The sequence below is a fragment of the Berghia stephanieae genome, chromosome 5, assembly GCF_034508935.2.
Source record: "Berghia stephanieae isolate SIO BIC M18660-M18661 chromosome 5, UCSD_Bste_1.3, whole genome shotgun sequence".
Lineage (NCBI taxonomy): Eukaryota > Metazoa > Mollusca > Gastropoda > Nudibranchia > Aeolidiidae > Berghia > Berghia stephanieae.
Genome location: NC_088364.1, coordinates 8,194,465 through 8,221,964, shown reverse-complemented (window position 1 = coordinate 8,221,964; position 27,500 = coordinate 8,194,465). Strand labels below are relative to the sequence as shown.

At 39.8% G+C, this 27,500-nt stretch overlaps 1 protein-coding gene across 3 annotated transcripts in view; it reads left to right on the top strand.

The window, feature by feature from the left end:
* LOC144972337 (uncharacterized) overlaps positions 1-27,500 on the top strand; it is a 229,826-nt gene that overhangs the window by 111,901 nt on the left and 90,425 nt on the right. For all 3 annotated transcript variants that reach the window (XM_078913433.1, XM_078913434.1, XM_078913435.1), the window contains exon 6: positions 7,078-7,194. In XM_078913433.1, the coding sequence (XP_078769559.1) occupies positions 7,078-7,194 (117 nt within the window). The remainder of the gene's footprint in view (positions 1-7,077; positions 7,195-27,500) is intronic.

Here is a 27,500-nt window from a genome sequence, read left to right as displayed (position 1 = left end):
AAATTCAAAGAAGTGAAAAAATCCAACAAGAAAAAAGGAAAAGAAAAAAAAGAACTAAAAAAACCCAACAAAACAACAAAAGACAAAATGAACAAAAAAACAAACAAAAAGAAACAAAAAACCAAACTTACTTCCGCCCAAACTATTGGGACTTGAGAGAAACCTTTGAAATTAAAGAGATAAACGTAGCTTCATTTTTGGTAGCAATAATGCACCAAGTTTGGGGGGGGGGTTGGGTTTTTTTGGGGTGGGGATTGGGGGTGGTTAGGGGGGATGTTATTTCTGTCTTATGTAACGTGTTGACTATTTATTATTCGTATGACGTGAATTACTGCAAATGATGTGGTGAAAATGTAAAAGAAAAAACAAAACCCAACACAAACCTCCGAAGTCGGAACACGAAGTTGAGTCGTCCATCTTGTCGCTATAAAGACAGTAGTAAAATCTGATTGGAGGGGGAATCGTGATTGTCTCCCCTTGTTTTATGGTGACAATCGACTTCCGGTCGCTCACATCTCGCACAACACTCACAAAAACACTTAATCTGATCTTTCTTTCATACGTATGCACACACACACACGCACATACACGCACACACACACATACACACATACACTCACATACATTACTGGCAGAAACACATAATGCGTTCTTTCTCTCATAGACACACACACGCACGCGCGCGCACACACACACACACACACACACACAAGCACACAAAAACCGGGCAATCAACCAAATTTGTCTACGACAAGCTTTATATGTGATAATGGGGTTTAACAGTCGTGATGTCACTTCCCTCGTAATGACGCATTGTAACTTAGTAACTGGTTCTTAACCATCGAGTAATGGCGGACGCCCTTATGAAATACGAGCATAAAAGTGTATCCAGAGGAGAAAAACATTATAAATCTGATATCATGTTTTGACTCTTATACATTCTGATCACATGACAAGTGAAAAAGTTCTAGCGAGCATGAAGATTAAAAAGTACCGATTTTCTTTGTTTAGAACCAAGCTGCTGGTTACTGGGCGGACGTGACATAAACTCAACTTAAGCATGATATTTCTGGGTACAAATTCCATTTTCAGCGTCTTATCATCCCGACTTAATACCGTTTTGAGACGAGGGGTCACATATATGAAAATCATAGAATGTAAAAAGTAGTGAAAAAAGGGAAAGTAAAAAAAAAAAGAAAAAAAATCAACACTTCATCGTAAAGCGAAGATCAACCGTCCATCTTGTCGTTATAATGACAACAGTAAAAGCTGATTGACAATCCTAATCGTCTCCCCTTGTTTTATGGTGACAATCGACTTCCGGTGGCTCACAAAAACATTTAATCTGATCTTTCACTCTTGCACATACAGACACAGACACACATTGTCAAAAAAAATAAGACCCCCCCCCCCCCCCCCCCCAATAAAAAAGACAAACCAAAAAACAACGTGAGTTTTTATATAGCGCAATATCCACTTAATATGCTTAAAGCACTTTACAAGGAGTCCCTGACTAATATCATCATGAAACGTGTAGAACGAGACATGACACCTGTTAGACGATATGAAATTGGCTTCAACAATCATGACGTCACGTCCCTCGTAATGACGATAAGTAACTTAGTAACAGGCTCTAAACTATCGTGAAAATGGCGGACGCCCTTATGAAATATTTCTCCGACGATCATAATAGTGTATCCAGAGGAAAATAACACATTATGAATATGATCATGTTTTGAATTTCATACATTCTGATCACATGACATATGAAAAAACAATTTTCTTTGTTTAGAACCACGCTGCCCGCTGTTGCTGGGCGACGTGACATCAGACTATTGAATCCAATTATTACAATTTCTTTTTGGTATTCATGCCAGAAACCCTTTTAAAGACAGCTCTCAACCAATCTAATGTACACCAGTCTTTCTATTATATAATTCTAAAGGGAATGAGATTAGCGGAAGAGTAGCGTCCCTTGATTGGACGTCACCCATAGTCTGTGACGTCACCGGCGGAAAAGTTATTAGAGAGAGAACGTCATGTTGGTTGTGCGCATGCGTCTCTCGTCCTCGCCCGCGAGGACGAGAGACGCATGCGCACAACCAGCATGACGTTCTCTCTCTAATAACTTTTCCGCCGGTGACGTCCAATCAAGGGACGCTACTCTTCCGCTAATCTCATTCCCTATACCATTTACACTTTTATGGAAACCAATTTTTCGTCTGTCTTTCTTTTTGTCTGTTCGCGTCCTAATTCTCACCAAATCTCCCACTCTCTTTTAAAACAATATCTTGAGTATTTATATAGCGCAATACCCACTGAACGTGCTCAAAGCGCTTTACCAGTCTTTCTATTTTATAATTCTATACCATTAACTATTTTATAGAAACCAGTTTTTGTCTGGGGTTTTTTCTATTGTCTTAGTTCTCACCAAACAAATAAATAAAAATAAAATTCCCTTTATTCATCCCATAGGGGAAATTTTTCTCTCGGATCTTTTCCAACGGAAGACTGGAATAACCCATGCGCCAGCCGCAGTGCAGCGCCGCAAATTGAGCTAGGGCGAGGTGATCGAACTCGGTACCTTTCGGGTACGAAGCAATGACCATAACGCTGAACCACACTGTCCCTTATCTCTCGCCCTCTTAAAAGAAAAAAAAAACATCTTCAGCATTTATATAGCGCAATATCCACTAAATGTGCTCAAAGCGCTTTACAAAGGGTCCCTAGCCAACAGCAACACGTAACATGTAAGATGAGACATGACGCCTGTTAGACGATATTACATTTTTTTCAGACAAAGACAACGCTGTTACCTGCCAGGTACTCATTTTACACCTGTGTCCGGTGAAATAATATGGGTAAAGAGCCTGCTTTTCCAAGGACTAGATTAAGTGCCACTCAGAGCCGGACTCGAACCCAGGACCTTCCGATCCAAAAGCGAGTGTCATCCCACTACATAGCCGAACAGTTATAAAACAACGCCTATAGTCAATCTTTTATTGTTGCACAGCTACGTTGACTTGTGGCACGACACACGCCTTCCACTTGAGAGTCCAGGGTTCGAGTCCGTTAGGCGATATTACAAAATATTTTTTTCGACAGAGACAACGCTGTTAACGGCCAGGTACTAATTTTACACATTAGTTCAGTGAAAGAAGGTGAGTAAAGAGGACTCAACTATGCGCCGAGCAAGGCTCGAACCTAGAACCTTCCGATCCGAAAGCCAGTGTCATACCACAAGACCACTTAGCCGCCTCGCATGCTAAGTGTTGCTGTTGGGTGAAGCTTGTGAGGCTTATATATTGCGATGTTCTGTATCCAGAAAAGGCGATGCTAAGGTCGAGTGGATGGCGGGATGCTGTAGCCCTTTGAGGCCAGTAGGCCCGTGGTGCCGGAGTTTATCCCTGTTCATATAACATTTACTACCTTGTGGATAGGAAGCTAGCTTATTGCAAAGTACTTTTCGCCGGATCTAACAGAACCAGCTGCCCAGTCACCGCTGGTTGGACAGGAGGGCGGTCATGAAAAAAAATAAAAATCTCGACTTCATCAGGGATCGAACTGGGTCCCTTTGCGTGCGAAGCGAAGAGCTCTACCAATAATAAAGAATCTCCCTATCATTTTAACTTCTATTTCCACATCACTCTCTCTTTTACGTTTTATTTTGCTTTTCCTTCTATTTTTTTATCCCCCCCCCCCAAAAAAAAAAGACCCAACCCCTCACCTCAACTACCCCCCCCCCCACTCCCCCCCCAAAAAAAAAGACCCAACCCCTCACCTCAACTACCCCCCCCTCCCCCCCCCTCCCCCCCCCTCCCCCCCCCCCCAAAAAAAAAAGACCCAACCCCTCACCTCAACTCCCCCCCCCTCCACCCCCCCCCCAAAAAAAAGACCCAACCCCTCACCTCAACTCCCCCACCCTCCACCCCCCCCCCCCCCAAAAAAAAAAAAAAAACAAATAAACAACAAATTTTTTAAAAAAAACAACAAAATAAACCCCCCCCCCCCCCCCCGCGAAAAAAAACCCCAAAAAAACTGGGCTCTTAACGTATGTCTGATGGATTGGATTGAATTCGCCGTCTTGTGGGAAGCCATAGAAATTCCGACGATCGCCATAAAACAAGGGAGACAATCAAGATTTACCATCAAACCACTTGGACTGTCTTTAAAAGGGTTGGGGATTGGCGATTGGTTCTAGCCGCTCGTTTTAATCCTGTCTGTTTTCTTCTTTTTAGTTTTTACTCTTCAACTTGAACATTTCGTGTTTTTTTGTTTTTTTTAAGAATGTTTGGTCTTTTGGATTTTTTTTTGAACAACATAAGTATAAATTAGTGATTGTGGTCGTAGTTGTGGTAGTCGTAGTAGTGGTTAGAGGGGTGATAGTGTTGGCCGTGGTGATAGTGGTGGTAGTGGTTGTAGTGGTGGTAGAGTTTGTAGTTGATAGTGTTGGCAGTGGTGATGCTGTTAGTAGTGGTGGTAGTGATAGTAGTGATGATAGTATTGATATTGTTGGTAGTTGTTGAACTGTTAGTATTGGTGGTACTGGTGGTAGTGGTAGTAGTCGTGGTAGTGGTAGTAGTGTTGGTAGTGGTAGTAGTGGTAGTAGTGGTAGTAGTGGTAGTCGTGGTGGTAGTGGTAGTAGTGGTGGTGGTGGTGGTAGTATTGATAATGGTAGTAGTGATGGTAGTGACAATGGGCAGAGAGGTCACTTGCCGTATCTTCTATCCCCCCTATCATATTTCCCATTTTGCTTTCCCTCTTTGTCTTGGGATGACACTACTTGATTTTGTCCTGGTCCTTGCTGGACTCAGTAGCTGGGAGGGAAACAGTCAAAGGTATTGTTAGTGGTGGTAGTAATTATGAGCAGAGAGATCACTTGCTTTGTCTTCTTTCCCCCTATCATATTTCTTCAGAGCGGGACTCGAAACTAGGACCCTCCGATCCAGAGGCGAATGTCATACAGGGTTCCCAGATTATTTTCAGGCATTCTGCCAACTGAATTTTAAAAATCTGCCAAATACCACAAAAATCTGCGAAACGGTACTATTTATAGTACCTCCTTGTGAAAACTCATCAGTTTTGTTCAACAAAAATTCGCAAGGCCGATGTCATAATTTTTTTTTTATTTCCCAAATATAAAAAAATCACCAATACATAAAAATTGCCATGGAAAACGTGGAGTAGACCTATAAATTCATCCCTAGGCCTCGGAAAATAAAATCTGCCAAACTGCCAAACCGTTTCTTTTTCTGCCAGACGACATCAAATTCTGCCCCCCCCCCCCCCCCCCCCCCCGAAAAAAAAAAATTTTTTAAAAATGGACATTTGGCAGAAAATCTTCCAAATTGGCAACCTGATGTCATACCATGGTCCCACGTGACCAACAGCCGCACATCAGAGTACAATGATGAGAGTAGACGGTTAAGTTGGGACAAATATTGTTGAAAACGGTAGGGCCGCCTGAAGCCGGTGATCGTGAAAATACTAACGAAAGAGTGAAAATGGAGAGGCTTCGTATGGGAACAAAACAGACAATGGACGTTTCGGGTACAAACCCTTCGTCAGCACAACAGTACACAAATAAACGTGGTGTACTGATGTGCTGACGAAGGGTTTGTACCCGAAACGTCTGTTTTGTTCCCATACGAAGCCTCTCCATTTTCACTCTTTCGTTAGTAGTTTGACAAATATTGGTCTGCCATCTGTCTGGGTTTTAAGTGATGTATTTGGTATATATTGTGTAGCTATGTGGTCTAGTGGTATGACATTCGCTGTCGATCGGAAGGTCATGGGTTCCAGCCTCGCTCGGTGCATAGTTAGTTGAGTCCTTGGAAAAAGCTTTCTTCACTCACATTCTCTCACCGTACTCAGGTGTAAAATGTGTACACGACCCTTAATAGCCTTGTCTCTGTCGGAAAAAAAATGTAAAATGCCAACAGGCATCATGTCTCGTCCTACATGTTAAGTGACCCCTTGTAAAGCGCTTTGAGCACTTTTAGTGGATATTGCATCATATTTAAGTTTTTGTTATTGGCTGAAAGGGTTTTGAACCCGAAACGTCCGTGTTTGGTGGGGTTTTTTTTTCAAAGCTGTTGTAATCATTTTCTGTTTGTTCATTAATCCATAAATTTAATTGTGAGATTTTATGACATATACAGGGTTCTTATCTCGTGTAAAAAGAAATAAATAGAGCCGGAGTTGATCCCGGTTTCTCTAGCGTAAAATAGGCAATGGCAATTGTTTGCTACTCTTTGGATAGGACGCTAGTCAAGCACAACGTATCTTCCGCCACGTCTAAAAGGCCAAGCACTGGATAGGGTTCCTGACCTACCATAGTGGGCAGGGAGGTACATACTGCGTCTTCTATCTCCTTATATCTGTTTTCCAACATGCTTTCTGTCTTTGTCTTGGAATGAGATTACTTGGTTTTGTCCTGGCCCTGGTCGGATACTCTGGCTGAGAGCGAAACAGTCAAATGTATAATTAGTTTTGGGAGATGATATTTTTTTCCTTGTAAATCGTCTGTCTGTTATGCACTGTATTATGTTTTGTACACATAGTTCCATATTGGTGTTATGCATTCGGTCAAAAAACTCAAAACATCCCCCAGCCAGATACAACGTACCAACACACAAAACTATGTTTAACCTTGAACGTTTATAGGCTGATTGATAGAATGAATTTTGCTTAGAACTAATCATAAAAATGGCTGTCTAAAAACAATAACAAAGAGATGAGTGTCGTCAAAATCGTCTCTTCTATAGATAGTTCGAATATGACGTCACTCAGGTCTTTGTTATTGTTTTTTGCCATCCGCGTTTATGAGTAATGCTCACTGAACTGTATTAACCTGACTATAAACGTTCATGGATACACACAGTTTTGTGTGTTGGTCCGTTATACTTCCGGATGGCAACGTTATGAGCTTCTTCGCTAAGGGTATACAATCTATAAAAACTCAATTTAGGGCTTTTTCTCAGGGAAGAGCCAAAGCTGACCTATTTATTATGTAATGTGTTATTCATGAGTTCCTTTGTAGTAACTCCTGGTGTGTTTGTGTCCCCCCCCCCCCAGATTGGACTTGCTGGCCACTGTGGAGATGACCAACACCTCGGACACAGCCCGGACACTCGCTGACCTCAAATACCTTCAACACACTGACGCTAGGGTGGTCATACTCTTCTGTAAGGAGTAAGTCTCACACTTTCTCTCTAGCTGTTTTCCTCTTTCTCTTTCTCTCTCTCTCTCTATCTATCTTTCTCTCTCTCCTCTCTCTCTCTCTCTCTCTTTCTATCTCTCTCTCTCTTTCTATCTCTCTCGCTCTCTCTCCTTCTATCCTCTCTCCTTCTCTCTTCTCTATCCTCTCTCTATCTATCTCTCTCTTTCTCTCTATCTCCATCTCTTGCTCTCTCTCTCTCCTCCCCCCTCTCTCTCTCTCCCTTTCTCTCTTTCTCTCTCCCTTTCTCTCTTTCTCTCTCCATCCCTCTCTCTCTCCCTTTCTCTCTTTCTCTCTCCCTCTCTCGTCTCTATTCTTTTACCTACCTCTCCCCTCTCTATGTTGTTTTTATTTTCATATTTTATTTTCTCTCATGCTTAACTCTCTCTCTCTCTCTCTCACTCTCTCTCTCTCTCTCTCTCACTCTCTCTCTCTCTCTCTCTCTCTCTCTCTCTTTCCCCTCTACCTCTTTCTCTTTCCAGTCCCTTTCTCTTCTTTTCTATACTCCTCCCCTCCTCCACTGCTTTCTCTTTCTCTTGGCATGCCTTTATGTGTGTCTTGTAAGTGTGTGTGTGTGTGTGTGTGTGTGTGTGTGTGTTGGGGGGGGGGGGGCAGGGGGGCAGCGTGGCTCAACAGTACGGTCTTTGCTTCGTGCCCAAAGGTACCGAGTTCGACTATCCGTCTCGTTGTATGGCATTGAACAAGTCACTTCACCTTATCTCACTTTGCGGCGCTGCACTGCGGCTGACGCCTGGATTATTCCAGTCTTCCCTGGGAATAGACCCTAATGACAAATTTTCCCGAGGGGATGAATAAAGGGAATTTTTATTGTTTATTTTGCGTTATTAGTCTCAGATGACTTCAAACCATCAAAGGGACAATTTAGGGACTAGGCACTAAAATATAGATAGTATGCGCTTGGGTAAGAATCTCATAACATTGCCATCCGGAAGTATAACGGACCAACACACAAAACTGTGTGTATCCATGAATGTTTATAGTCGGGTTAATACAATTCAATGAGCATTACTCATAAACGCGGATGGCAAAAAACAATAACAAAAACCCGAGTGACGTCATCTTCAAACTATCTATATATAGGTATTAGAATCGTTCAAAGTATCGGGAAACCTCTGTGGTGTAATGGTAGCACGTCTGACCGGTAATCAGAAGGTCTAGGGTTCATTTCCCAGTCCAGGAAGACGTGGCTTTTTTGGATGTTATTTTTTAAAGTGTATTTGTCAACCCTCTTCTCAAAACGGTATTAAGTCGGGATGATAAGACGTTGAAAATGGAATTTGTAGCCAGAAATATCATGCTTAATTTGAGTGTATATGCTTTATAGAGGAGCAGGTATATCATATTTTACTGAGCTAAATACCAACGTTTCATATTTTTGACCAGATTAACTATAATTTGACTTTTTGGCATCTGGCCCAACCCGACATAATACCGTTTTGAGACGAGGGGTCACATTTTCTTTCTAGCTTTGTCTGGCGCTGTTTCATTCACACTTTTTAAGATGTTTATCTTACTTCAAACCAACACCAAAAACCCTCACAATGTTATAATATCTCTATGATCAAACCTTATCATTCATTCCTATCACACCCTAGGGACTCTCTACCTACACACACACACACATGCACACACACACATACACACACATACACGCACATACACGCACATACACACACATACACACGCACATACCCACGCAGATACACACGCACATACACGCACATACACGCACATACACGCACATACACGCACATACACGCACATACACACACATACACACACATACACACATACACACATACACGCACATACACACGCACATACACGCGCATACACACGCATATAAACGCACATAAACGCACATAAACGCACATATACGCACATACACGCACACACACATACACACACATACACACACATACACACACATGCACACATACACACACCCATATACACACATACACACACCCATATACACACATACACACACCCATATACACACATACACACATACACATACACATACACATACACACACACACACACACACACACACACACTTACGCCATGCTACAATGTCACCCATACTCAAGAGTAAACACGCCAACAATTCTCACAAACAAGAAAAGAAGTGAGTAGAAAAGTGGCAGAATAATCTAGTTCGATGAGGATTTGAACCCACGACCCGATGGTCACGGCAACACAGCCTCGCCCGAGAGGGGCGCTCTGCAAGCGACGCCATCCATCCCTCGGAAAAATAAGAAGAAATAGTGGTTTTAAACATAATAATAATAATAATAATAATAATAATAATAATAATAATAATAATAATAATAATGATAATAATAATGATAATAATAATAATACTAATACTAATACTAATACTAATACTAATACTAATACTAATAATAATAATAATAATAATAATAACAATAACAATAACAATAATAATAATAATAATAATAATAATAATAATAATAATAATAATAATAATAATAATAATAATAATAATAATAATAATAATAATAATAATACTTTATTGTATCCCAATATCTTGCAAGAAATTGAGGAGCAGGCACCGGTGTAAGATTAAGAACTGAACAACAAGTGTGTATGAAAGGTGCCAGACAAAGCAAGAAAGAAAAATTTAAGAAAAAAAAACTATCCCAAAAAATCAGTCGACCTCAACTGGGGATCGAACCTCAGACCTTCTGATTACCGGTCAGATTACGTTCTATATTCTGACCGGTAATCAGAAGGCCTGAGGTTCAATCCCCAGTCGAGGTCGACTGATTTATTGGGATGTTTTTTTTTTTTTAATATTTTTTATTTCTTGCTTTGTCTGGTACCTTTCATACACACTTGTTCAGTTGCTCTTGGAATCTACATCAGTTTCCTATTTGAACCAATTCTTACCTTTACTTGGGTGTTTTAATTGTAATTCTATAACTTTTTACTATCCCATTTTCTTCCTTTTTACTGGGGCTGATATGACCTTGATGTGTTGCAAGCGCCGTAAAACCCTCAAAAAGAAACATGCACACATACACACACCCATATACACACATACACACACATACACACACATACACACACATACATACACACATACACACACATACACACATACAAACATGCACACACCCATATACACACATACACACATACACATACATACACATACACACACATACACACACACACACACACACACTGACGCCATGCTACAATGTCACCCATACTCAAGAGTAAACACGCAAATAAATTCCCCTTTGTCTTACCTTTTCTTGGGTGTTTTAATTGTAATTCTATAACTTTTTACTATCCCATGTTCTTCCTTTTTACTGGGGCTGATATGACCTTAATGTGTTGCAAGCGCCGTAAAACCCTCAAAAAGGTCTGTATCTATTTTGAGTCCCTTTTGCGACTTCTTTGATCCACCCCTATGTGGTCTTGTGGTATGACATTCGCTTTCGGATCTGAAGGTCCTGGGTTCGAGCCTCGCGCTCGGCGCATAGTTGAGTCCTTGGAAAAGGCTCTTTACTCACATTCTCTCACCGTACTCAGGTGTAAAATGAGTACCTGGCCGTTAACGGCGTTGTCTTTATCCGAAAAATTGTAATATCGCCTAACAGGCGGCATGTCCCGTCCTACATGATAAATGTTGCTGTTGACCAGGGACCCCTTGTAAAGCGCGTTGAGCACATTTAGTGGATATTGCGCTATATGAAGTTCAATTTAATAATTCATAACCCCTATCATTCATTCATTATCAAACCCTAAAGACTTTACCTCACACACTGACGCCACTCTACCCTTTACTTCCATATTCCAACCGCCCAGGAGCAAACGCGCTACAATTCTCACTACATTTTTGTATTGTTTGTTGTCAACGTTTCTTTTGTTTATTGTTTTATTGACGAAGGGCTTGCTCCCCCGAAACGTTCATTGTTTGCGCTGTTTCCATCCAAAATCTTTCTAGTTTCACATATGTTTTGTTAATATCATTTATGTCAAACTTTTGAGACTCTCTCTACACACACACACACACACACGCACACACACACACACACATACGCACACACGCACACGCACACACACGCACACACACACGCACACACACGCACGCACATACACACACACACACGCACACACACACACACACACAGCGCACTCCCTTTTGTTTCAATTTCCATCAATCCGACCAAGGGGTACACGTGCTAAATTTCTCATTACAATTTGTTTATTTAGTTATTAAAGTTCCTCTGTTTATTGCTTTTCTGACGAAGGGCTTTCACCCGAAACGTCCATTATTTGCCCCTTCTCCCCCCATCCCAAACCTCTTTCAATTTCACCTTTCTATCGGTATCTCCGTGTCTTCATGTCTCCCAAAGACCACCTCGAAATACCCCAAACCACAACTGCCCCCCCCCCCCCCCCCCCCCCCCCCCCCCCGTTATACCTCCGGATGGCAATGGGGGGTGGGGGGTGTCTGAAGCCTGTGATCGTGAAAATACTAACGAAAACATGAAAATGGAGAAGCTTCGGATGGGAACAAAACAGACCATGGACGTTTGGGATACAAACCTTTCGTCAGCACAACAATACACACATTAACGTGGAAAACAAATGAGATAAAATTCAAAATATATCTTGTATCTTCTGTACTCAATGGTGGTTGGAGAATGCTTTTTTTCGTATTTTTACCCCCCCCCCCCCCCCCCACCCACGTCAAAAAAAAAAAAAGCAATAATAGTATGCCAGAATGACTCTCACACAAGACAGAGTAGTTGCGCTATAGATAGTTTGCGCTTGGCTAAGAAGTTCACAGCATTGCCATCCGGAGGTATAACGGATCGACACACAAAACTGTGTGTAATTATGAATGCTTATAGTCTGGTTAATATAGTTTTTCCTCATAAACTCGGATGGCAAAAAGCAATAACAAAGACCTGAGTGGAGTCATCTTCATGCTATCTATAAACTAAAACATTATCATTAAATTTGTATTCTCTGGCCTGAACCCCCCCCCCCCCCCCCCCCAAAAAAAAAAAAATCCCAAAGAACATGACCTTTTATATAGAGCATTATTCACTAAACGTGCTCAAGGCGCATTACAAATGGTCCCTGGCCAACAGCAACACGTAGCATGTCAATCCAGAAATATACATGATGACGCTTGTAAGGTGATATTAATATATTTTTTCCGACAGAGACAAAGCTTTCAACGGCCAGATACTCATTTTACAACTGAGTACGGTGAGAGAATGTGAGTAAAGAGCTTTTTCCAAGGACTCAACTATTCACCGAGCGAGACTCGAACCCAAAACCTTCCGATTCGAAAGAGAGTGTCATACCACTAGACTGGGGTTCCTGACCTCCCATAGTGGGCAGAGAAGCACTACTATCTTCTATCCCTTATATCTATTTTCCAACGTGCTTTCTGTCTTTGTCTTGGAATGAGATTACTTGGTTTTGTCCTGGCCCTGGCCGGATACCCTGGCCGAGAGAAAAACAGTCAAATGTAAGTTTTGGGAGATGATATATTTTTCCTTGTTAATCATCTCTCTGTTATGCACTGAATTATGTTTTGTTTATATAATATTATGTATGATTTGTAAACATTTTAGTTTGTTCCTCTTAGTGGGGACCTGTGCTCGTGTCTGGATGAAACTTTTAGGTGATCTCAAACTAAGTACTTTGAAAGTGTGCTCTTGGAATCTACATCTGTTTCCTATTTGAACAAATTCCCCTTTGTCTCACATTTTCTTGGGTGCTTTAATTTTAATTATAGAACTTATTACTATCCAGTATTTTCCTTTTTACTGGCGCTGATGTGACCTTTATGTGTTGCAAGCGCCGTCAATCCATTAATGACAAAAACAAACACATACCACTAGACCACATAGCCGCACATAGAAATAAGTGAAATTGGCCAGTTTTGCCGGTGACTGCGTTAATCCAATTCTTCAATTCCACGCTTTGTCAGTGTCCAGCCATCGTAACAATTGAATTAAAGGAAGCGTCTGTTTTATAGCCAAGCATCGGTTGTACTCTAAAAATAAAATTAAACAGTAGTCCTTCAGAACCCATTGGGCCCAGGAAGCCGGAGTTTATCCCGGTTTCTAAGGTGAGAAACGGACAACAACAACAAAGACAACACCCCCCCCCCCCAAAAAAAAAAACAAACAAAAAACAAAAACAAAACAAACAAACAAAAAAAAAACAATCCCCCCCCCCCCCCCCCCAAAAAAAAAAAAAAACAAACAAACAAACAAACAAACAAACCCAGACAAACTTGAGCTTTTATATAGCGTAATATTCACTAAAGATGCTTAAAACAGCGCTTTACAAATGGTCCCTGGCCAACAGCAACACAGCCTGTCGAACGAAACAGGACGCCTGTTAGGCGACGATAATAAAATTGTCTATAAGAGAATTTAAGAATACAAAATGGCACAGTTTTACACCATCCTACATTATTATCTGTTTGCGTACCACATCACCATTGGCTCGAACGTACGTGGTTTTCATACTGTTATCGTCCACTGTCCGCCTTCCATCCTAACAATTGGATTATAGAGAGCGTCTGTTTACATTCTTCTTCTTCTTCGTTCCCCCTCATATTCTGCCGTGCTCTGAAAAAAAAAACAATATTTAAACAAAATTGGCCAGAAAACGCCTCCTCTTTCAAATATCGATCGATTTAAATGACCCTCATCTTGGCAAACCTGGGACTTTGACTGACTACGGTGAGAGAATGTCAGTAAAGAGTCTTTTCTAAGGGCTCAACTAACTATGCGCTGAGCGAGGCTCGAACCCGGGACCTTCCGACCCGAAAGCTAGTGCCATACCACAAGACCACATAGCCGCGCTAGATAAGGGTTATATTAATCGATCTATATTTGAAGGACGAGTTTTCTGGTCCAAAACATGAAAACAAGTTTGTTTTTTGAAATTATGACGGTTTTGTTTGCCTATCGGGTATTCGAGAATTCTATGTCAAATTCTAATCACGCACTCCTCCTCGTCATCTTCCCGCCCTCACCCCCCCCCCCCCCCCCCCCCCCCCCCATCTTTTTATTACTTACTAAAATATTCATTTTGCCTAGGGGTTTTATTACCCTAATTTCATTTATTGAGGAAATGACGAATGCATATGCTCTCGCGGCTATCATTTGCCGAGTAACAACCCCCCCCCCCCCCCCGGACTTTTCCGGCCATCATAAATTGACTGACATTATTTGAGGAGGTGGCTGTAAAGACTTGCTAGGTAACATTTTCATCATTCAGAAAACAGCTGCCATTTTTTACATTTATTTAGTGACTTAAAGAGGAAAAAAAGGCTTAGATGGTGCAAAGAAGAACTGCCCGTTTCGTTTTCCGGCGATTTTGACTACCAAAAAAAACCCACAGCGCTGAAACCATGGTTACCAATCTTCGATAGCCAACTTTGGAAGAAGGAAGAAATCAAGCTAAAACAATCACGCTCCACCATTCAATAGAAAAGTTGATCGAAGTTCCTCAGGACCTTGAACCTGCAACAACAGAAGGGGAAAAACCAGAGGACAAGATCAGAGATTCCTAATTCCAAGCTCAAGAGTGCAGTGTCATGAACTGCCGTTTTTTCCATCAACGATTAGAATTTGGAAAGGTCTGCCTGCGGATGTAGTTAGCTCTGAAAACCTTAACACTCTCCTTACCACCTATTGGAAAATCTTCACATTTGTTACGATGCAACCGTATCTTTTCTCATCTAGATTTCATTTCTTTTTGCTATAGATATAAAAACTTGACATTCTGTAATAGAGCCCATATTGACAAACACACTTATGTATAGAATGTGCTTCTTGCTTTTCTGTTTGAGTAAGATATGTTTGTTTTTGTGTTGGGTAGGTGTGATGTTTTGGGGAAAATTCTGAAAATGGCTGGTAAGGAGAGAGTTAAACAATTCAGAGACAGAATCGCCAAAATCTATGACAAAACACCCCTGGTGGGTTGCAGATATGCAGGAGGAAGTAGAAGAAGAAAACACCCGTCTTGTTTGCCTCATAGAACAATACCCTGACTGTTATGAAACTTCAAATATTTTCTCAGGTGATTCAAACGTATCCAGTCTGAATCTGAATATTACTCGAAGTCGACTCAATTCTGAGTATTTGTATTAGAGGGCGGAGAGAGTTGATGAATGTGACAGTCATTGTTGTTGTTTAGGCTGAAGAATTTTGGTAATCTTCGTTTGCATGGTTCTAAATCTGTTGTGTTCACAAGACATGATTCGCGAAGAGCGTTCCAGTCTTTGATAGTGCGCGGTGCAAATGAATATTTGAAGATGTTTTGACTTTGTAGATTGGTGCTTTAGTGCTTTTGAGTAGGTTTTTCTTTGAATGTGTGAATTTAATTGCTCTGGTGAGATGGCCGTTATTTTGATTGTAACCCAAGTCTGATAATTTCGGCTATAGATTGAATGAAGTTGACGTCACTCGGGTCTTTCTTATTGCTTTTTGCCATCCGGGGTGCAAATGAATATTTGAAGATGTTTTGAGTTTGTAGAATGAGTACCCAATACTGCTGCAGGCATATATTTATTTTTATTGAGTTTTTATATAGCTCAATCGTGATTTTGAGTGAATTTCGTTGTATGTCTAGTTGTTCTGGTAAGATGGCCGTCATTTTGTTTGTAATTTTGAACATGAGAGTTAGTCGTTGTTCTTTCCGTCTGTCTTGTTAGGGAGTCCAGTAGGGCTTCTAACAGATAACTTGAGAATCTTAACTCTTTGAGAGCTGAAGTTATACTTGCATTTCCGTCACAAAATGGTTGACACCTGTTTGAGGCAGCACCAGAATGACAAGCTAAGACAAAGCGACATTCAAATTGGGGAAAATTCTCAATTAAAATACCCACCATTGGTTCAATCGATAATACTTTTGTAGAAAGTTGGATTGGATTACATTATTATTTTTGCCTTTCAAGACCGGCCGCACTGAGCGGCCATTGGCCAGTAGAACAGATTCTGGCGCTGAATGGCGCTGAAAGAGTTAATTCAATTTCTATTTCAATGTGACCTAGCACTTTTCGACAGTCTCCTCCCCATTGTGAGTAAATAGCCCTATTACAAGGACTCAACTATGCGCTGAGCGAGGCTCAAACCCAGGACCTTCCGATCTGAAAGCGGGTGTCATACCCAATGCTCTCTATATTGCGATGGCCATACCACAAGACCACAAAGAGTTACAGGTTTACGCATTGATTTCGTACGTCGTTGAGAATTAGAGGCTATTTATAAATGAAGTAAAGGCCCCGACTTCCCTTATTATCCTGAGAGATCTTTTCTCATGTTCCATCCATCGGGGATTATTTCAACGTTCCGTTGTCCCTGAGACCACCGACTAAGTAGATAACCCCGTGTCGATTGACACGAAATCAGATTACACGTTAGACCCGTGGATATTGACCTCATCCACTAAGGGGTATTAATTTGTAAGGAATGAGTACCCAATACTGCTGCACGCATTTTATTTTCTCTTGAGCTTGTATATAGCGCAATATCCACTGAACTTGATCAAAGCGCTTTACAAAGGGTCCCTGACCATCAGCAACATGTAACATGTAGAACGAGACATGACGCCAGTTAGGCGATATTACAAAGCTTTTTCGACAGAGACAACGCTGTTAACGACCAGGTACTCATTTTACACGTGAGTACGGTGAGAAAATGTGAGTATAGAGCCTTTTCCAAGGACTCAACTATGCGCCGAGCGAGGCTCGAACCCAGGTTCTTCCGATCTGAAAGTGGGTGTCATACCACAAGACTTCATAGCCGCTTAAAAGACATTCATTTTATCAATGAAACATTTGTGACCCTCCGTGTGAAAATGGTGCAATGTCTGGATGAGCTAGATGCTGGAAAATAAATCTTTGACAACACACAATATGTGTGGAGAAGAGACGGAATAGAAAAGTTGGTAACATCTGGGATGATCGAAGGAAAGAGAGCTAGAGGAACACAAAGAATGACTTATTTAAATAACCTAAGAATGGCCAAATGTGACTTAAAAAGAAACACAGATTTCATGCGCCACGCAAAGGATCGCAATTCGTGGAGATAACTGACCGGCAACGTACTCAAGAACACAAGCCACTATGGATGATGGATATGACACCTGAGGGTTCATTTCTATGCGTTATGATGGAATAAGTCCTTCAGAGACATCTGGCCCATGGAGCCGGAGTTTATCCCGGTTACTATAACGTGAGCGGACAACAGCAATTGCTTGCTATCATTTTGACAGGACGTTAGTCTATCCCAAAGTACTTTCCGCCAAATCTAACTGACTCGCCTATCCATTAATTGCTAGGTGGACAAGGGGAAGGGGGGGGGTCAGAAAAAAAAAATCTCGACTGCACCCAGGATCGATCTTGGTTCCTTTGCGTGTGAAGCGAGTGCTTTACCAACTGAGCTATCGGGACCCCCTGGTGGAATATATAAATACTCTTTTATTATTGCAAAAACTCAAAAAAAAAAATTAAGGCAAACAAAAAAAAAAAAATCCCACGCATTCCATCTCATTCCATTTGTTCATTTACAGTTCGGGATTCCATTCAATCCGACGCCCATTGTAACTGAATCTGAATCTGAATGTTGCTCGAAGTCCTGGCTGGGGTTTCTGACCTCCCGTAGTGGGCAGGGATGTATTTGCTGTGTATTCTATCCCCCTATATCTGTTTTCCAACTTGCTTTCTGTCTTTGTCTTGGAATGAGATTACTTGGTTTTGTCCTGGCCCTGATCGGACACCCGGCTGGGAGGGAAACCGTCGAATGTTTTTGGTGTAAATCATCTTTCTGTTATGCATTGTATTATTTTTGTTTTATATATGATTTGTAAACATTTGAGTGTGTTCCTCTTAGTGGGGACCTGTGCGTATGTCTGGGTGAAACTTTTTTGAACTCATCCCGTCTGTCTTCCTTTTTCTCGGACTTTAATTGTAATTCTACAACTTTTTACTATCCAATTTTCTTTCTTTTTACTGGCGCTGATACGACCTAAATATGTCGCAAGCGCCGTAAAACCCTTTAAAAAAACAAAAAAACAAACAAACAAAAAAAAAACAAAAAAAACAACCAAACAAAACAAAACAAACAAGTTACTCAAAGTCGACTCAATTCTGAGTAGATATTTGTATTCGAGGGCGGAGAGAGTTGTTGAATGTGACAGCCATTGTTGTTGTTTAGGCTGAAGAATTTTGATAATCTTCGTTTAAATGTTTCTAAATCTGTTGCGCTCACACGTGATTCGGGAAGAGCGTTTCAGTCTTTGATAGTACGGGGCTCAAATGAATATTTGAAGATGTTTTCACATTGGTGTTTTAGTGTTTTTGAGTGAGTTTTTCTTTGAATGCATGTATGTCGTCATCTGATGAGAGTCTCAATGTCTTAGTAACACTTACAAAGGACCATTTCCTTAAAAGTTTTTGTTTATTCACCTTAACAACGCCATTATCACATTATCACATTTTTCTGTCGTGTTTCTTTAATTCATCCTGTTTTCTGGATAAAGGGAAAACCTGAAACGTTCACATTATCTATTTTCGTTTTATTAGATCGAAGCTTGCATTCAATTTCACATTGTTATCTATTTCTTAAAACTTCGAGCAGCAGCATTTACATGATAGTACCACTTCGGGGAGATGCGTTGTAAACTAAAACCCCTCTCGGGTGTGGTCAGTATCAACAGACTTTGACGTGTAATTTGATTTGGAGTCAATCGACACGGGGGGGGGGGGGGGTGTCCGCCTAGTCTCGGATGTTCTCTCGGACAAGGAAGGTCGACATAAATAATTCCCGGTGAAACTTGAGTGAAAATCGCTGGTGAACGGGAAATATTTCATTTATAAATGGACTCTAATTCTGCCGTCTTAACTCACCCGGATGTTATCCTTTAAGTATGTCAAATATCGAGGTTTTTACATATTTAAGAAAATCAGAGAAATTAGAAAATGTTACTTTCTACCCGATTTATGAGGAAAATAAAATGAAACTCAGATTATTACCACATACAAAAGTAAGATTTACTCATCAAAATATTATTTGGATTTGAAGGAGAATATGTATCAGATGGAAACCCATTTCTATCAAATCACTAGCCCAGATTTGATCAATACCGAATGAAACAACTTTCCTCTTAGGAATTTTTTTAATTATTCAATCCTAGAGATTTTTGACACTTTTCAAAATGGGAAAATGTATTTAAAAATAAATGAGCATATAGTACACAGATAGTTTTATTCTACTTCCATTAACATGTAAAAACTAAAAACATTAGCTTTGATACTACGCCTATAGTTTGTCTCAGAAAAATGCAATAAATAGGCATGGGGGTAAAAGTAGCCCGGGGTAAACTACGGATATAGTCGGTGTTAGGGTTGAGTGAGTGAAGACAAAGACGAAGGTAAGCAAATCTGAAAAAAAAAAACCAAAGAGATTTGCCAAAGAGCCAAATTTTTAAAAAAATTGCTCGTATATCTGTTTACGAAAGGTCGAAATAATCCCCTGTGAAACCTGATAGAAATTGGATAATGAATTGGGAACGGTTCAATATTTATAAATGGACTCTAATTCTGTTGCCTTAAGACAAAGGGCAGCATACCTGACCCCCCCCCCCCCCCCCAAAAAAAAAAAAAAAAAAAAATTACAACAGATTTTGCAAGAGAGCCAAAAATAAATTGCTCCCATATCTGTTTAAGAAAGGTCGAAATAATCCTCCATGAAACTTGAGAGAAAATCTCGAGTGAATTGGGAAATATTTAATTTATATAAATACACTCTAATTCTGCCGTCTTAACACAAAAGGGCAGCAGATCTGAAAAAAAAAACAAGCATATTTTGTAAGAGAGCCCCAAAAAAAAAAAGGAAAAGAACATTAAACATAAAACAAAACGTTTGCTCCTGCTTCTGCTTTTAATCTATTACGTTGTAAATATCTGGATGGGGTTCCTGACATCCCATGCATAGTTGGCAGGCAGGAACTTTCTGTGTCTTCCATGGATTGGTGGAGGAGGAACAGGAATCGAACTATTGAGAGGATCTGAGGACAGATATTATGGTTGGAGGAACATGATTGAGCTTTAATTTTTAAATTGAGCTTTATATAGCGCAATATCCACTAAATGTGCTCAAAGCGCTTTACAAAGGGTCCCTGGTCAACAGCAACATTTAACATGTAGGACGGGACATGCCGCCTGTTAGGCGATATTACAATTTTTCGGACAAAGACAACGCTGTTAACGGCCAAGTACTCATTTTACACCTGAGGACGGTGAGAGAAAGTGAGTAAAGAGCCTTTTCCAGGACTCAACTATGCGCCGAGCGCGAGGCTCGAAGCCAGGACCTTCCGATCCGAAAGCGAGTGTCATTCCACACGACCACATAGCCGCACATGATCGCCGATGTCTGCAACAGGCCTGGCACTTGATGATGATGATCCCCTTATATCTGTTTTCCAAGTTGCTTTCTGTCTATGTCTTGGAATGGGATTTCTTGTTTGTTCCCTGGCCTTTGTCGGAGTCCTTAGCTGAAGGGGAACAGTTAAATGTATAGTTAATAATTTTGGGAGGTGATATTTTTTCCCTCGTAAATCATCTCTCTGTTGTGTTTTGTTAGTTATGTTTTCTATTTTTGATATATTCTGTAAACATTTGAGTGTATTCCTCTTATTTGGGACATGTGCTTGTGTCTGGATAAGACTTTTAGGTGATTTCAAACTAAGTGCAATGACAGTGTGCTCTTGGAATCTACGCCTGTTACCAATTTGTACAATTCCCCTTTGTCATACTTTTTCTTGGGTGCTTTAACTGTGAGTCTATAATTATTTTGACAATTGAATTGTTTGCTTTTTACTGGCGCTGATGACTTTAATGTGTCGCAAACACCTTAAAACTCTTAAAAACAAAACAATCAAAACAGATCTAATCTCTCATTCGTCATTCGTATTTTTTTCATCGTGTTTTGTTGATGAAAGGGAGACCCGAAACGTCCACATTAACTGTCTTTGTTGATTAAATTTAAGCTTCAATTCAATTTTCTATTCGTTATATTATATTCGCTATGGTGGAGAATAAATAAAATTCCTTACATTACAAAAAGAAAACAACAAAAAAACAAAACCAAAAAAAACAACCCCCCCCCCCCCAAAAAAAAAACAACAAAAAAACAAACAAACAACCCCTCTCCCCCCCCCCCCCCCCCCCCACCCACACACACACAAACCCCAGCAAAACAAACAAATAAAAGTTCGTATTTCATGTCATTTTAATTTTAGATTTACTTTACCGAGTCTGATTCCTCCTGGCATAATACCGTGTTGAGAGGGTGGGTCACATGTTTGACCGGCATCTGTCATTATTATAATATTATCATTGTCAATAAATACTACAAGATCATGATGCCAGGGTGGCGAGATGTTTGTTTCGTGTCAATAATACAGTAGTTCCCGATATATCGGTCTGAAATCGTATCATCTTACGTAATTATTATCTTCTCTTCTTCTAAATAAAGCAAATAAAATGAGAATAAAAATTGTTACAGTGAATGACATAATCAGTCGGATAGTGAAAAGGTTTGAACTGAGACATTGTCAAGTTTAGTAAGAAGGTCAATTTTTATCAAAAATGAGTTCTTGTCACAAATGATTAAATCAACCGTTTTTTGTACATCTTCTGGAAATATCAAAGCTTAATTTCACTTATTTCACTTCGAAGTATTTTTTACAGCTAGTCAAGTTAAAAAAGTATGAAATTTGAGAAATGTTGCTGGATACTTTTCCAATACACCTGACTATAACTTCATGAAAAAAGCAGCCGATTTACTTCAAATAAAGATTAAAATGTTCAGGGGAGTATAATATTCTTTCAGAAAATGAAAAAAAACAAAAAAATGAAAAAAAAAATGCAAATCCAAAATTTTCACCTTCCGACTTGTTATGTCATACACTGATGCATATTACGAAGAGCACAGGGGGGGGGGGGGGGGGGGGGGGATGACAGAATCCCATTCAGATTTTGGATGAGTTGGGGAGAGATATTATGTATGTAGAATCTAATTGATCTTTGAGAGAATAATATTATATTACATTTATGCGACTGATTATGTAATTCACTATAACATATAACAATGAGCGGCTATTTGGTCTAGTGGTATGACACTCGCTTTCGGATCGAAAGGTCCTGGGTTCGAGCCTCGATCGGCGCATAGTTGAGTCCTTGGAAAAGTCACATTCTCTCACCGTACTCAGGTGTAAAATGAGTACCTGGCCGTTAACAGCGTTGTCTATGTCGAAAAAAAATTGTAATATCACCTAACAGGCGTCCTATCACGTTTTCTGCATGTTGCTGTTGGTCAGGGACCGGTTGTAAAGCGCTTTGAGCACGTTTAGTGGTTATTGCACTATATAAATGCTCAATTGTTTGTTGTTTTTTTTTTTTTTGTAAAATAGATAAATAGATAAATTGGGAATACAAATGGTGAAGTTTTGATAGAATGTTATTTTATGATCTTTCGACATTGCAATTTTGTTGCTCGGTGTCTCGACATTTCATAAATTCAAAACCTTGTTAAGCTTACTTAGTTACCGGATGGGTGACAGTGATCGTATAAAGTTATTGTCTCAAATTTGTGTCCTTGGGGAAGATACTTAGCGCACAAATTAACAAGCCCGACTCAGGTGTTAATGGGTACTAATGTTGAAAGAGTTTTTGTACAAAATGGACGCCTAAAATGATTCTAGTACTTTTATGAAATGGAAAAAAAAGTATGGTTACGTGCATTCTGCTGAGGGAGTAAATGAAACATCATGAAGCGCCTTGAGCATGGTAAATCAATGGAAATTCGCTTTATGAATGTTCATATGTATGTTGTCATTTTCTAAATCAATTTATAAGTAGGGATATAAAACATGAATATATAATCATGCCCGTCTTTTTCCTTCTCTTTCTTTTTGATTTTTTTGGAAAATATCTCAGTTGGTAGAGCACCTGCTTCACTTGCAAAAGGACCGAGCTTAATCCCGGGTGAATTCCTCCCCCCCCCCCCCATCCTTTCCCCTTGTCCACTCGGCAGTGATTGGGTGGCTGGGGCCTGTTGTATATGGCGGAAAGTACCTTGCGATAGACTAGCGTCCTATCCAAAGGGTAGGTAGCGATTGCTATTCATTCCCTTCCCGTTTCACGCTATAGAAACGAGGGGATCAACTCCGTCTCCTTGGGGCCTAATGGATGTGAAGGACTACTTCAAGCCCCAGAGAGGGTGCTTGATCCGGCGAGATGCAGCACAATGATTCGATAATGACTCACAGCTATAGGGTTGACGGTTTCATTCCCGGAGGAAACATTCGGTGCTAATGAGTTTGGAACAACCCATTCCGGTTAATGGGGAAACTCGTTTAATGATGATGATGATGATGATGATGATGATGATGATGATGATGATGATGATGATGATGATGTGGATAATAATAATAATGATGATGATAATAATAATAATAATAATAATAATAATAATAATAATAATAATAATAATAATAATATAATAATAATAATAATAATAATAATAATAATAATAATAATAATAATAATAATAATAATAATAATAATAATAATAATAATGATGATGATGATGATGATGATGATGATGATGATGATGATGATGATGATGATGATGATGATGATGATGATGATGATGATAATAATAATAATAGTAATAGTACTGCTGCTACTACTTCTACTACTACAACTACTACTACTACTACTACTACTACTACTACTACTACTACTACTACTACTACTACTACTACTACTACTACTACTACTACTCTTACTACAACAACAACTACTACTACTATTACTATTCGTTGTGCATTATTTTATCGATAATAAAGACTAAAACCAAGATAGAGTTTTAAGTTGTTTTTTTTTTTTTTACTCTATATTTTACCCATTTCCCGATGTTGCAATTATCCGGTGTAGCAGACTGGAATTTAAACGCCCCAAAGTAGCCAAAAGAAGTGGTTCTCCTTCAATGGGTGTTCTGTCGTAACTCTGGAAAAACTCATATTTAAAAATTTGGCCAGAAAACTCGTCCTTCAAATATCGATCGATTTAAATGACCCTCATCTTGGCAAAAAGTCTCAAACCTGGGACTTCGCGAGGTCCCAGCTTTGAGAGTTTTTGCCAAGATGAGGGTCATTTAAATCGATCGATATTTGAAGGACGATTTTCTGGCCAAATTATCAAATATGAGTTTTTCCAGAGTATGGCAGTATTGATCTAATGATGTCTCCTCTATGAAATTCGGGGAAATCCTCCCAAAGACCCCCCCCCCACCCCCCTCCCTTTTATGTCCCCCTTCCCTCTCCCTCCCCCCCCCCCCCCCCCTCCCTTTGCCACCACCAATTCTTCTCCGCCAATTTGTTCAGGAAATGAAGACCAACAGGCTAAAATTCAATTTTCTCCATGTGGAATAATGTAGTGACTATCAAGACTTAATATGATTTTAACGTGTGTTCAACAACTTTATTGCCGTTTTTGGCCAGAAAACTGCTTCACCCTCTTCTTACCACCTATTGGAAAATCGTCACATTTGTTACGATGCAACCGTCACTTTTATTATCCAGATTTCATTTATTTTTGCTATAGCAATAAAAACTTGACATTCTGTAACAAAGTTCATGTTTGCAAACAATATTATCAATAGAATGTTCTTGGTGCTTTTGTGTTTGAGTAACATATGTCTGTTTGTGTGTTAGGTGGGTGTGAAGTTTTGGGGACAATTCGGAAAATGGCTGGTATGGAGAGAGTTAACGCCATAGTAATGTTATTGCTGAGATAAGATGACCCGTGTAGTCCTTCAGAGCCCTTTATGTCCAGTGGAGCAGGAGTTTATCCCGGATTCTATAGTTTATCGCAAAGTACTTTCCACCAGAGCTAAAAGATCCAGCTACCCATTCACTGCTGGGTGGACACGGGATGTCAGATAAAAATCTCCTGTGTACCCTGGATCGATCTTGGTCCCTTTGCATGGCGTGTGAGTGAGTGAGTGCTCTACCAACTGAGCTATCTGTACCCCTATAAGATGACCCTACACTTTGTCCAAGACTTAATCTAGTTAAGTTTTACATTGTGTTGATTTTTAAGATAACTTTTCTCGTAGGACAAATAGAAGGAACAAAATTGACGTCACTCAGGTCTTGGCTATTGTTTTTAGTCGATCATTTTTATGAGTAGTTCTGACTAAATTGTATCAATCAGACTTTCGACAGTATGAAGTTGACGTCACTCATGTCTTTGTTATTGCTATTTGTCATCCGCGTTTATGAGTAATTCTCACTAAACTGCATTAACCAGACTTTAAAAGTTCAAGATTACCCACAGTTTTGTGTGTTGGTCCGTTATACTTCCGGATGGCAATGTTGTGAGTATCTTAGTCAAGCGCACAGCATATATTGTGATGATGGATATTTTTTTAACATCGTGAACACTATTCATAATGTCAATCATTCTGATCACAATTTGCAATATGACCAATTACCGGAGCACACATTGAAAACTGATACAAGACCCGCCCCCCCCCCCCCCTCCGCCCCACCCCACCACCTCCGCCCCACCCCACCACCATTTTCAAATATTACCAACACCAAATTTTAATTTGAGTGGAATTCTGGACACCATTATTGTTGTTTACCATATTATGATCAGATTGCAATGTTAACCCATCTTGTTTAATATTAGTTCGGTAAATTAACATTAGATAGGCCTACAACGAATAGAAAGACGTTGTAAGATATATTCATAATTTTACACAGTGATTGAATTGAATTGAATTGAATTGAATTAATGTAGATGGTTCAGGCAAAGTATTCAGTTTTGCCAATTCATCTTTCAAGGGTTTAGTGATGAATGTGTAGTGTGTAGATTAAACGTTTGGATTGGTGGTCATTTCATTTCTTGTGTTGACCACTCATGGAAGGACAGAAAGAGAGAGAGGAAAATAAGGAGAACGAAACGGAAAGAACGTTGCTTTATCATGGTTTGTAATCTATTGAATTTATCCAATCTATTTGTTAATGTTTGTCAATCAAGATAGTTGGAAATATGAATGAATAAGTAATACATTCATTGGACGAAATTGCATATCCGTCCGCCACTTGATATACAGCCAGCAAACAGGGAAGACTTCCGTAGTTTCGCGGCACTTTTATATTAATACTTATTAGTTTTTTTAGCCATTCTTCTTCTTCTTCTTCTTCTTCTTCTTCTTCTTCTTCTTCTTCTTCAAGTACCAAGTCTCTGCCAGACATTGGTGATCATGGTACGCCATTCATCTCTCTGATCAGATAACCTCAGAAAACTAATATTACTCTTCTCTTTCTTTGTCACCCAGCTATTCAAACTATTCAAATATGTTTTTCTTGGTCTACCTTTACTCTTTTTTACCTTCTATCTTTCCCGTGAGCCATTATGGACTTTCAATTATCTAGTTGCAATGTCCTATAAATATTTAAAAGTTTCATTTTTATAATTTCAAAAACAATTTGCTGAGTCGGTTGTCGTTTACGACTCTGGCCGACGCCATTATTACTCAATGTTCCCCATCAGTTTCCATATCACAAGTGATGACAAACATTGTTTTATCAGATTATAGTATCTCTAGTTAGAGTAATTTAAAAAATCTCATCTTCAGACGTGTGAAACTAAGGAAGTCCTTCCGACGCAAAAATGAATCTGTTTAATATTAATTCTACCTCTCCAGTTTTTTTAAATTTTCTTTGGATAAATAGAACATTCAAGACGAGCAACTAATGTTTGTAAGTGGCTGTCGCTTGTAGAATTCCTCCCCAGCTCTTGTTATATCAGGGTTTTTCTGGAGAGATTCTGGGTATCCCCAGAGTTTTTCAAACACGACTCTTTACGCACATTCTCTCACCGGACTCAGGTGTAAAATGAGTACTTGGCCGTTAACAGCGTTGTCACTGTCGTACATAAATTGTATTATCCCCTAACAGGCGTCATGTATCGTTCTTTATGTTACGTGTTGTTGTTGGTCAGGGATCCTTTGCAAAGCGCTTTGAGCACCTAATGTAGATATTGCGCTATGTAAAAGCTCATCTTTATAATTGTAAAAGAGAAGGGAGTCTTTCCACAAGTCACTGGCAGGGAAGGGCAATGTCCCATTGGAAAAAAAACACAAAAAGACCCCCCCCCCCTTTC